The sequence below is a fragment of the Salvelinus alpinus genome, chromosome 15 (genome assembly GCF_045679555.1).
Source record: "Salvelinus alpinus chromosome 15, SLU_Salpinus.1, whole genome shotgun sequence".
Classification (NCBI taxonomy): Eukaryota; Metazoa; Chordata; class Actinopteri; order Salmoniformes; family Salmonidae; genus Salvelinus; species Salvelinus alpinus.
In genome coordinates, this window is record NC_092100.1 from 22,736,402 (window position 1) to 22,749,573 (window position 13,172).

Consider the following 13,172-nt stretch of genomic DNA (forward strand, 5'->3'; position numbering starts at 1 on the left):
GGGACCAGCTACCACCGGCCTGAGGAGAGACACATGAAACGAGGGGTTAATACGATAATAGGAAGGGAGCTTTAATCGATAACACACCTCGTTTATTCTCCTCAGGACTTTGAATGGCCCTACACACTGCGGCCTCAGCTTCCGGCAGGGCAAGCGGAGGGGTAAGTTTCGGGTCGAGAGCCAGACCCTTTCCCCCGGTACAAACACGGGGGCCTCACTGCGGTGGCGGTCAGCGCTCCTCTTCTGCCTTCCAGTAGCTTGTTGAAGGGACTCCCGGACGGCCCTCCAGGTCTCCTTGGAGCGCTGTACCCACTCCTCCACCGCAGGAGCCTCGGTCTGGCTCGGATGCCATGGTGCCAGGACCGGCTGGTACCCCAACACACACTGAAAGGGGGACACATTAGTAGAGGAGTGGCGTAGTGAGTTCTGGGCCATCTCAGCCCAGGGAATGTATCTCGCCCACTCCCCTGGCCGGTCCTGACAATACGACCGCAGAAACCTACCCACCTCCTGGTTCACTCTCTCCACCTGCCCATTACTCTCGGGGTGATACCCGGAAGTCAGGCTGACCGTGACCCCCAGACGCTCCATGAACGCCCTCCACACTCGGGACGTGAACTGGGGGCCCCGATCAGAAACAATATCCTCCGGCACCCCGTAGTGCCGGAAGACGTGAGTGAATAAGGCCTCCGCAGTCTGTAGGGCAGTAGGGATACCGGGCAACGGGAGGAGACGGCAGGACTTAGAAAACCGATCCACAATTACCAGAACCGTAGTGTTTCCCTGAGAGGGAGGCAGATCGGTCAGGAAGTCTACAGACAGATGAGACCATGGCCGTTGTGGAACGGGGAGGGGTTGCAACTTCCCTCGAGGAAGGTGCCTAGGAGCCTTACTCTGAGCGCATACCGAACAGGAGGAGACATAAACCCTAACGTCTCGAGCTAAGGTAGGCCACCAATACCTCCCCCGAAGGCTCCCCACTGTCCTCGTCACCCCAGGGTGACCGAGGAGGGTAGGACATGAGCCCACCGAATCAGGCGGTCCCGAACACCAAGCGGTACGTACTTACGGCCCGCCGGACACTGAGGAGGCGCGGGTTCCGCCCGTAGCGCCCGCTCGATGTCCGAGTCCACCTCCCATACCACTGGCGCGATCAGCCTCGAGGCGGGGATGATGGGAGTGGGTTCAGTGGTCCTCTCCTCCGTGTCGTAAAGGCGGGACAGTGCGTCTGCCTTTACGTTTTTTGAACCGGGTCTATAGGACAACGTGTACCTAAACCGGGTGAAAAACATGGCCCACCTTGCCTGACGTGGGTTCAGTCTCCGAGCTGCCCGAATATACTCCAGATTCTGGTGGTCGGTCCAGATGAGAAAAGGGTGCTTAGCCCCCTCAAGCCAGTGTCTCCACACCTTCAGAGCCCTAACCACCGCTAACAACTCCCGATCCCCCACATCATAGTTACGCTCCGCTGCACTGAGCTTACTAGAGAAGAAAGCGCAGGGGCGGAGTTTTGGTGGCGCACCCGAGCGCTGTGATAGCACGGCACCCACCCCAGCCTCGGAAGCGTCCACCTCCACTATGAATGCTAAAGAGGGATCCGGATGCGCTAACACGGGAGCCTCCGTGAACAGAGCCTTCAACCTGTTGAAAGCTCCGTCCGCCGGCGCTGACCACCGCAACCTCACCGGACCCCCCCTCAGCAGTGAGGTAATGGGAGCCGCTACCTGGCCAAAACCCCGGATAAATCTCCGGTAGTAGTTGGCAAAACCCAAAAACCGCTGCACCTCTTTTACCGTGGTCGGAGTCGGCCAATTACGCACGGCCTTTATGCGGTCACTCTCCACCACCACCCCCGAGGTGGAAATGCGATAACCCAGGAAGGAGACGGCTTGTTTGGAAAACACACACTTCTCAGCCTTGACGGATAAGTCATGCTCCAGCAGTCTGCCAAGCACTTTGCGCACTAGAGATACATGCGCGGCGTGAGTAGTTGAGTAGATCAGAATGTCATCGATATACACAACTACCCCCTGCCCGTGCAGGTCCCTGAGAATGTCGTCTACAAAGGATTGGAACACGGCTGGAGCATTCTTTAACCCATACGGCATGACGTAGTACTCATAGTGGCCCGATGTGGTACTAAATGCGGTTTTCCACTCGTCTCCCTCCCGAATACGCACCAGGCTGTACGCGCTCCTGAGGTCCAGTTTTGTAAAGAACTGCGCTCCGTGAAATGATTCCACCGCCGAAGCGATGAGAGGTAGTGGGTAACTAAACCCCACCGTGATGGCATTTAGACCTCTATAATCAATACACGGACGCAAACCTCCCTCCTTTTTCTTCACAAAAAAGAAACTTGAGGAGACGGGTGAGATGGAGGGCCGAATGTACCCCTGTCCCAGAGATTCCGTGACATATGTCTCCATAGCCAACGTCTCCTCTTGGGACAAAGGGTACACGTGACTCTTAGGAAGCGCAGCGTTAACCTGGAGATCTATCGCACAATCCCTACCCGGTCGATGTGGTGGTAATTTCGTCGCTTTCTTTTTACAGAAAGCGATTGCCAAATCGGCATACTCGGGGGGAATGCGCACCGTGGAACCCTGGTCTGGACTCTCCACCAACGTGGCACCAATGGAAACTCCCAGACACCTTCCAGAACACTCCTCTGACCACCCCTGGAGAACCCCCTGTCTCCACGAAATATTGGGATTGTGCCGGGCCAACCAGGGAATACCCAGCACCACTGGAAACGCAGGCGAATCGATAATGTATAGACTGATACGTTCCCTATGATTCCCCTGCGTCACCATGTCCAGGGGAACTGTGGCCTCCCTGACCACCCCTGACCCTAATGGCCGGCTATCTAGGGAGTGCACGGGAAAGGGAGAATCTATCGGCACAAGCGGAACGCCCAACTCTCGGGCGAGTCCGCGATCCATAAAGTTCCCAGCTGCACCTGAATCGACTAGTGCCCTATGCTGAGAAGAGGGGGAAAAATCAAGGAAAAAAATTGAGACAAACATGTGACCGACATTTGGTGCTGACTCACCTGGGGTGATCGAGAAGCGTCCCGCCTGACATCTCGACTCCCAGACAGACCCCCCCAGCACCGATCGGCCGTGTGTCCTCTCCGACCACAGTTGGTGCAGGGGAGGCCTCGTCCTCCGATACCCCTAGGCGCGGCCCCTCCCAACTCCATCGGGATGGGAGCCGGGGCGCTGGGTGGTGGAACGCACAGGACCCTCTCCGAACGCCCGCGGGCAGCCAGCAGATTGTCCAGTCGGATGGACATATCGATAAGCTCATCCAACGACAGAGCGATGTCCCGACACGCTAGCTCCCTACGGACGTCCTCCCGGAGACTACACCGGTAGTGGTCAATAAGGGCCCTGTCGTTCCACCCTGATCCCGCGGCCAAGGTCCGGAACTCCAGCGCGAAATCCTGTGCGCTCCTCCTCTCCTGCCTTAGATGAAATAGTCTCTCACCCGCCGCTCGGCCGTCTGTGGGGTGGTCGAACACGGCACGAAAACGACGGGTAAACTCCGGGTAGTACTCCTTCGCGGAGTCCGGGCCATTCCAGACTGCGTTGGCCCACTCCAGAGCACGACCCGTTAGGCAGGAGACGAGGACACTCACCCTCTCCGCTCCCGAGGGAGTGGGGCGAACAGTGGCCAGGTATAGCTCCAGTTGGAGTAAAAACCCCTGACAACCTGCCGCTGTTCCATCATAATCCCTCGGGAGCGTAAGACGGAGCGCGCTGGAGCCGGGGGATGGAGAATCCTGGGGAGGGGGAGCCGAAGGTGGAGAGAGGAGCCCACTCCTCTCCCATTGCTCCATTCTCTCCATCATTTGGTCCATGGCGGATCCGATCCGATGGAGGACGGTGGTGTGGTGGAGAACCCGTTCCTCCATCGATGGGAGAGGGTTAGCTGCTGCTCCTGCTGACTCCATGATGGTGCGGGATTCTGTAACGCTCTAGGTGTCGGGGTGTGTGTGGAATCAGACGCAGGAACAGCAGAGCTTCAATACGTTGAGTTTAATTCCCAACCCGTAAACCAACAATGTCCAAACCGGACTACTGGGTGTCAAATAAACACCTGTCTTCAAACATGAAGACAAAACCATTACACAAACACGAACCACTCCCGAAATCCAAAGAAACAGACGAACAATCCCGCACAAAGAAGCAGACAGGCTGGCTGACTAATAAAGCCACCCTGATTGCCAATTCCCTCAAACCAGGTGATACACATAAACACATAAGGAGGGGGAGGAAAAAGAGTCAGTAGCAGCTAGTAGGCCGGTGACGACGACCGCCGAGCGCCACCCGAACGGGAAGGAGAGCCTGCCTCGGTTGAAGTCGTGACAGTAGTACTGTGCGCCTCCTCCACTTTGAGCCAGGAGAGATTGACATGCATATTATTAATGTTAGCACTCTGTGTACAGGGTCAGTGTCACATAGTCGATTTAGAGCCATTAATAATTATCTCAATGTGTCTTTAATGTTAGTGACATGCTGCAAATTTGTTTAAGTGATACAGCTTTGGTCGTTCTTTACCTGTTGCAGTGGTTTCATAGCATTAGAAAAGTAGTCACCCTTACATTGTCCTACATACCTTGATATTGACTACTATGGAAGACGATTGTGAACTGAATACTGCTCTCTCCAGCCAAGCAATCTTTTTTAACACTTTTGAATAACTTTATAAGCAGTCATAAATATTAATAAGCATTTTAAACGTTCAAGCATGACAAATTACAAGCATCATAGAGATTACTAAATAATCTATAAACATTGATTTTGCTAAATGTTTTATAGGAAGGTACAAGGAGTGAGAATGACATGCTTCCATGGATGTTTATGCCATGACCGATTGCAATTAATTAAGAATGAATTAGATTATGATTATGAGGAAAACAAAATAATTAGATTAAATGTTTCGAGGGGGATTTCCATACATAGTTAATTAGAGAGAATGATATTAACAGCTACTTGTTCTTATAGGTATCCAGATATATATGTGTGTGTGTGTGTGTGTGTGTGTGTGTGTGTGTGTGTGTGTGTGTGTGTGTGTGTGTGTGCGTGCATGCGTGTCCCTGCCACAAGGACTGGAGCCCTACATAGGGTCACAACTGTGTTTCTGACATTACCCTCTGTAACCTTCCCATTGTGTTACACTGTCGCTTGTCCAATGTGTTTGTAATACAATGAAGGTGCTTTAACAGAGGACAGCGCATTATAGGCTACATCTCCATGGCTTGTCAACCGCAAGCTCCCAGTAAGACTACTCTAGCAGAGAGTCAACAGACAGAGAGCCAATCTGTGAGCTCAGGGTCAGCATGAACATGTAACTCTATCGTGTATCAGGACTTAGAAATAGTGCAGGCAGAAATACAGGAAAGCACATTCATACCCCAAAGAAACTGACATCTCGCTGTACGGCACAAACGGGTTTAGACACAGGCCCGGGCCAACTACCGTTCTGTTTTAGCTCAGCCTGCCCTCCGAGTTATTCACAACAACAAAACACGAAGAGAGGTAGAAGGGGAGGGGTAGAGATGAGAGAGAGACTAGAGAGGAAAAGGGATGACGGATAGAGGAAAGGTAGATCAAAGAGAGAGGAAATTGAGGTAGTAAGGAGAGAGAGTGAGAGAGACAACAGAGATATAGAAGAGAGGTAAAGAGAGGAGGGACCAGTACAGAGGTAACAGAGGTAGAGCATGGTAGAAAGGAGAGAAGGGTGGAGAGGATATAGAGGTATAAAGGAAAGATGGTTGGGGAGGACGGACTCTGTGTTGTCCTGAAGAGAGTAATGGTTTGATACCAGGCGATGGAAGCGGACAGGGTCACATCTCATCACATCAAACTGCCTATATGTCACTTACCTCCTCAGCAGTGGCAAAACAGGCGAGGTCATTGTTGCTTCCATCCTCCCATTCATCCATTCATATAAATCCTGCCTGTTGGGATGGGCTATTGACATGCATAGAAAACATCAGTACTCTAAATGATTAAAGAATGGAGCGTGCATGCATTACGTGTCTCATAATGCTTTTCTGAATTCCTGAATTCCTTTCTGAATTCCATGCATCTGTCTTATGTGATGCATGCTATATGTTGAAAGGATACATCCATGTTCAATACACATCTGTCAGTCTGAAAGAAACAAGGATTGCGTCTGAAATGACACCCTATTCCCTAGATGCCATGATTATACGATGGGAGTGACCATGTTACTCGTGTAGCCTTGATTTATTTCCTGCTTGACAGGAATAGTCAATTTTAGCACATATTTCATATTGTTGATATAAAGTGGAAAGGAATATTTACAAGCAAGGTAGTCATATCAGTAAGCTTGTGAAAGATCCATAAAAGGGTTTTCATATTGTGTCACGCCCTGGCCATAGAGAGGCTTTTATTCTCTATTTTGGTTAGGCCAGGGTGTGACTAGGGTGGGCATTCTAGTTTCTTTATTTCTATGTTTTCTGTTTCTATGTTTTGGCCGGGTATGGTTCTCAATCAGGGACAGCTGTCTATCGTTGTCTCTGATTGGGAATCATACTTAGGCAGCATGTTTTTCCACCTTAGTTGTGGGTAGTTGTCTTCGTTAATGCATGTATAGCCTTACGGAGCTTCACATTCGTTTTTTGTTGTTTATTGTTTTGTTGGCGACATTTAAAAATAAATGAAAATGTACGCTCACCACGCTACACCTTGGTCCGGTCATTTCCAACCTGACGACGTTCGTGACACATTGAGCCAGACAGTATAAACAATCATCAGTACTATGACAATCCACTGTATGACTAACTTCGACAGTATGTTCAATGAAAAAGCTAAGCACATAATATACCTCCCCAGGCCCATACATAAAGAAGGCAACATGTTGGGGCAGAGAGGGAGAGGGACCAAAGCCCCTGAGGTGGGGAATGGCTGGATTGGCCCCTGAACTCCTAAGTGAGTCCGGTAGTGAGTCCTGAATCTGTATTGCAGCAATGAGTCACAGCTGAACCCAGTCAGAGAGCGAGAGAGAGAGAGAACAAGAGGGATAGAGAGACAGAGGCAGAGAGAGAGGGAGAGAGAGAGAGAGAGCTTATGCAACAGCCTCCTACTTCAGATAGGGCTAGCATCACTACACTATTATCAGTCCATGTGGCTTGTCAATTAGTCACTTTGAATCAATAGGACCACAACTTCCTGTTGGTTCATTCATGTGTAGATTCATTAACACTTCCCCCTCCATGATGTCATGGTGGGTGGGGCCAAATGGGTGGTATGAAAAACAATATGTTGATTTCAAACACAACATATTTCCCCATCGTTTGTGGCTGTTTCTGCATCTGTTTTTGTACAATATTTTATTCACATGTTTTATAACTAAATGGAAAGGGCAAAGGTTGTCCGTGGTTAGAGGGGTGTTGTTCACTGTATTGCTCTAATACACAAGCTGCGTCACATGGTTAGGCTACCTTTTTCTTCTCTCACCACTAGCTTTGTTGTGTGACAGGAGTGTGCATTGTTTACTAAAACCCAATGATGCGCGAAACTGGGAGAAAACCCAATTTTCTGCTCTTATAAAACCTAGACAGCATTGTCAATGGATTAGCAAATACCGTTTATTCTTCTGTTCAGCAACAAAGACATTATACACTGACTATACAAAACATTGCCCTCAGAACAACCTCAATTCGTCGGGGCATGGACTCTACAAGGTGTCGAAAGAATTCCACAGGGATCCTGGCCTATGTTGACTCCAATGCATCCCACAGTTGTGTCAAATTGGCTGGATGTCCTTTGGGAGGTGGACCCCAGCAGCGTTGCAGTTCTTGACACACTCAAACCAGTGCACCTGGCACCTACTACCACACCCCGGCACTTTAATCTTTTGTCTTGCCCATTCACCCTCTGAATGGCACACATACACAATCCATGTCTCAAATGTCTCAAGGCTTAAAAATCATTCTTTAACCTGTCTCCTCCCCTTCATCTACACTGACGGAAGTGGATTTAACAAGTGACATCATTAAGGGATCATAGCTTCACCTGGATTCACATGGTCAGTCTATGTCATGGAAAGAGTAGGCGTTCTTAATGTTTTGTACACTTAGTGAACATTTAAGGGCATCATAAGACAATACTGGAGCTACAGTATATCTTTCATAAAAGCAGGTGTAAAGTGTGTTTTAAGCGAGCACAATTGACACAATTTGATTGGCAGCTCCCTCAAAGAGAGAGAAGGAAACACTGAATTAAACTTAAATGGTGTAAATCATAAATATTCCATTTGAGCAGGGATCTTCTCTCTATGAATAAGCTTAGCCAGCTACCGCTTTACAAACATCAGTTCAGAATTGTAAGCTACCCCTGTGCATATACCCATTAATTCCATTTAAAATAGCGTACATCTAAGCCTCTTAGAATTGTATCCAAGTACAGAAATGCATGCTGCTCACATTAATAACTAACACTGTCTTCCACTGAATACAGTCATCGTTCCATGTCCAATAATAGGACTACTGTAGGCAGCTAAACAGTTGTGACAGGGTTATATTGGTTTGTGTTGACTGAGAGCAGGCCTGTGTATGGATATACATTAAATATAGCAGGTACACTTCTCCACTGACAGAGTAGAGCATGAATAAATCTCTGTAGGTTTCCGGAGCTGTCACGTTTCCTCAACAACTTTATTTTTGTTCTCCCAACAGCTCTCTAGCATATATAGGTCAGGCGATGGCTGTGAACGTGTCCTCCCAGTCTTTCCTATATGCTTAATGTACACCATGAGGCATAGGAAACATACAGTACCACTGAAAGATGTTTAGCTCATGGTTTAGAGATATGCAATCTGTTTTTATGGTGAATTCTATTGTATGAGAATGCATATATCGACCACAATGCATTGAATACTAGTATTAATGTCCGTATGACATTGAAAGAATAGTTTGGTTAAAATGTACATTTGTCAAACATCGTCTTATGCAGTCTACAGATGCCGTTGAATATTGACTTTAGGAAATGTTGGACTAGCTTATATATACATCTTTGTCCCCCAAACTTTAATTTGGGGAATAACTGTTCCTTTAATAAGCAGGTGCTGTAGAGCATATTCCACATTCTCCATTCATATAAACAGAATGCTGTTTACGTTTACCTCTTTATTCCCTCTTTCTGTCTCTCTCCCTCTATCCCTCTATCACTCTCCCTCTATCCCTTTGTCTCTCTCCCTCTCCCGCTATCGCTCTCTATCCTTCTCCCTCGATCCCTCTCCCTCGATCCCTCTCCCTCTATCCCTCTCCCTCTGTCTCTCATTCTGTAGTACAAACAAGTGGAGCAGTACATGTCTTTCCACAAACTGCCAGCTGACTTCCGACAGAAAATCCATGACTACTACGAGCACAGATACCAGGGCAAGATGTTTGATGAGGAGAGCATCCTGGAGGAGCTTAATGAACCACTGCGGGAGGTAAAACAACAAAACACACCATCAAAACTCTGACAATGTCTCACACTTAAAGAATGGAACAAAGGAACCAAAAATACATTGATTTCTCTGCAAAGCTTCATTGTTGTCTTTTGCAAATATGCCCCTTATCAACATTTCTGAAGTTCTGAGCCTCTTGTTTTACTAAGTCATTAAACCAAACAAATGAGTCCATACATTTTGTTTCCATTTCCCCACCTTTGCTATGTTAGATTTAGACCTAACAAAATTGCAATTCAGTAAAAGTCATGATATTTACCCTTAGGAAATTGTCAACTTCAACTGCCGTAAGCTGGTGGCGTCCATGCCCCTGTTTGCCAACACCGACCCCAACTTTGTGACGGCTATGTTGACTAAGCTCCGCTTCGAGGTCTTCCAGCCTGGAGACTACATCATCAGGGAGGGCACCATCGGCAAGAAGATGTACTTCACCCAACACGGTGTGACCAGTGTCCTGACCAAAGGAACCATGGGCATGAAGCTCTCAGATGGATCCTATTTTGGAGGTGTGGATGGTCAACAATATACAGTATTACTACTTTTCTAGAATTGAGTTCTCTACAACTTTCCTAAGATCTGCTGCTGCTGGAAAACCTGGGATCAATAGATTCTATTCTATAATGGTGCTAATAACACACATCTACTATAGAACAGAAGTTGCATACATTACAGTACATTCATGTAGACTTAATTCATGTTCTTTGCTCCGTATAAATCCAATGGTTTACATTAAAACTGTAGCAGACAAGGGAATGAAAAGGGAAAAAAAACACCCTGACATTTGAGTTTGACTTCTTCTCGCTAGTCTTCTCGCCACGCAGCCAGTTTTATCCCACTTCCCCATGCAGCCTGTCCTCCCCCCTGCCTGTTTGGGGACTCAGCGCTGTTGTTGATCCACAAAAAAAGCAGTCATTTTCTTAGGGTCTGGGGACATTCTTCACACCCGGCTCCTCTTCAGATGAGTTTCCACTAATTACCACAGCCACAAAGGCGATATTGTAAAAATGTATGAACCGAAAATGAGCTTTAACCACTTAGCAGTGTGGTTAAGGTTAGGCTAACGTTAGGTTTAAAATCACATTTTAAGAAGATCAATTGTAGAAATAAGCAGGGTCCATGACTTTGTGGCTGTGGTAACTAGTGACGACCCATTAGAAGAGCAGAGTTCACTTCAGTGGTGCTGTGGGTTGGGCTGTGAGGTGCAAGGAGCATGGGCGGGTGTTGAAGGAGTGTCCGAGATCCACAGCAGCACAAATGCCCATTAATAACAGCTAATTAGTCCACAGAACACTGATGACAGAGCCTTTTTCTACATAGCATGGGTTAGGAGGAGAATACTTGATCAGAATATCTGTTAGATTTGTGGTGGTGTTTGTGGTCGATTCATCTGCTATTGCTTATAATTCATATTATTGCTGGAGAAAATACTGTATTTTTGTCCTGTTGTAGTAGGAACAGGGAATATGGAAAGAAGGTAGAAACAAGGAAATGGAGTGGCAGGTAGCCTAGTGGTTAGAGCGTTGGGCCAGTAACCGAAAGGTTGCTTGATTGAATCCCTGAGCTGACAAGGTAAAAATCTGTCGTTCTGCCCCTGAACAAGGCAGTTAACCCACTGTTCCTAGGCAGTCATTGTGAATAATAATTTGTTCTTAACTGACTTTTCTAGTAAAATAATGTAATAGTTGATCAAAGATGTGGGCATTATTAAATGTGGGCATTAGGGAAGTATATGTCATCTCTACACGACATAGCCCATATTTGTTTTTAAAGGGTGTAGTAGGGTCAGAAAAGTCACATCCCAGCATTGATCTGCTGCTTGCCTTTGCATCGCTCAGCACAGCTGAGAAGTCTGATTAATCTTGTGAAGAACTCTAAATCCCCCACTCAATAGCGAAGAGACACATGGCTACGCTGACACTCAAGGTCACACTTTAATACCCTCTGAATAAGGAGCCATTTTGAGAGTGGGGGAGCGGTTTTGGGGTGGAGAAGGTCACTGTGGTTTAATGACGAGGTTATTATGTAAATGTATAACTCATGTATAGAACATCACTTTGTTGCTATTTAATGGTGTGTAGGCGTCTATCCCGCGGGTGGAAGCTGATATTGACTGCACTTGTTAATTCCTCTATTTCCATGGCCCCCAGGGGGTTTGCCTACCGCTGGAGAGACTGATATGTAGAGTGGAGACAGTGCAGGGTTTCCACTTGTTACCAAAGCCACAAAGGCGATATCCTAAAAATGAGTAAAAACAAGTAAATTACTGCATACAGTAAATTACATTCCAGTGGGGGGTTTTCTTCACTGAGAGCCAGAAGATACCTTTCACACGTGACAGGGGAGCGATTCGGGAAAGCCGGGGAGGCAGCGCAGTAAAATGAGCACATGGTTGCCAAGACAACAGTCACAAGCCAGAGAAGGAAGGGTAACACCTGAATGAAATTAACCTTGGCTCCACCACCTCTCCAGCCCTGCAGCTCCCTCCCTTCACTAAGCTGTCACAGTTGGGTCTTTGTTTTAACGGCCTATCTCCTCTCTGTATTTAACCTCTATAGCTATCTCCTCAGTAAATGACCCATTTCCACGTGTGATAAATTGATACTGTAGGATTGTGTGTACTTTGTATTTGAATCCTACTAGTGTAACCGTGTTTTTGCTGAGGTTAGAACAACAGGACTAAATGAGCGTGTCATGTCCAAGTGACTTTGTCATGATCATGACATTCGAATGGCTCATGTTTCTGTAACGATCGTCGTAATGTGGAAGAGAGGAGGACCAAAGCGCAGCGTGGTAAGTGTTCATGTCTTTAATATAAATCCCAAAAACTGAACACAGGAACAAAAACAATAAACGATGATCAAACGAAACAGTACCGTGTGGCGACAAACACTGACACGTTACAGAAACACCCACCAAAAAAGGACCAAGCAGCGTGGTAACGGACAGCAGCAGCAGCAGCAGCAGCAGCAGCAATCGGAGGACTCCTGGACCTGGGAGGAGATTCTGGACGGCAAGGGACCTTGGACTCAGGTTGGTGAATATCGCCGCCCCAAAGCTGAGCTGGAGGCAGCGAAAGCAGAGAGGCGGTGGTATGAGGAGGCTGCACGTAAGGGTGGCTGGAAGCCAGAGAGGCAGCCCCAAAAATGTATTGGGGGAGGAGGCACACGGGGAGTGTGGCTAAGCCAGGTAGGAGACCTGAGCCAACTCCCTGTGCATACCTTGGAGAGAGAGGGCCCGGGCAGGCACCGTGTTATGCCGTGAGGCGCACGGTGTCCCCAGTGAGCAGGCATAGCCCGGTGCGATACATAGCAGTGCCTCGTATCGGCCGGGCTAGAGTGGGCATCGAGCCAGGTGCCATGAAGCCGGCTCAACGCATCTGGTCTCCAGTGCGTCTCCTCGGGCCGGGCTACATGGCACCAGCCCTACGTATGGTGTCCCCGGTTCTCCAGCACAGCCCAGTGCGGCCTATTCCACCTCGCCGCACTGGCTTGGCTACAGGGAGCATTCAGCCAGGTAGGGTTAGACAGGTTCGGTGCTCAAGACCTGCAGTGCGCCTCCATGGTCCGGTCTGTCCGGTGCCACCTCCACGCACCAGCCCTCCGGTGGCAGCCCCCCGCACCAGACTGTCTCTCTGTCTCCTCACTACAGGTGCTCCCGTCTGTCCAGCGCCACCTGAGTCTTCCATC

At 48.3% G+C, this 13,172-nt stretch overlaps 1 protein-coding gene across 1 annotated transcript in view; it reads left to right on the forward strand.

The window, feature by feature from the left end:
• Positions 1-13,172, forward strand: part of LOC139539744 (potassium/sodium hyperpolarization-activated cyclic nucleotide-gated channel 2-like) — a 130,072-nt gene that overhangs the window by 90,708 nt on the left and 26,192 nt on the right. The window contains exons 5-6 of the mRNA XM_071342980.1: positions 9,322-9,468; positions 9,752-9,992. Coding sequence (XP_071199081.1) covers positions 9,322-9,468; positions 9,752-9,992 — 388 coding nt within the window. The remainder of the gene's footprint in view (positions 1-9,321; positions 9,469-9,751; positions 9,993-13,172) is intronic.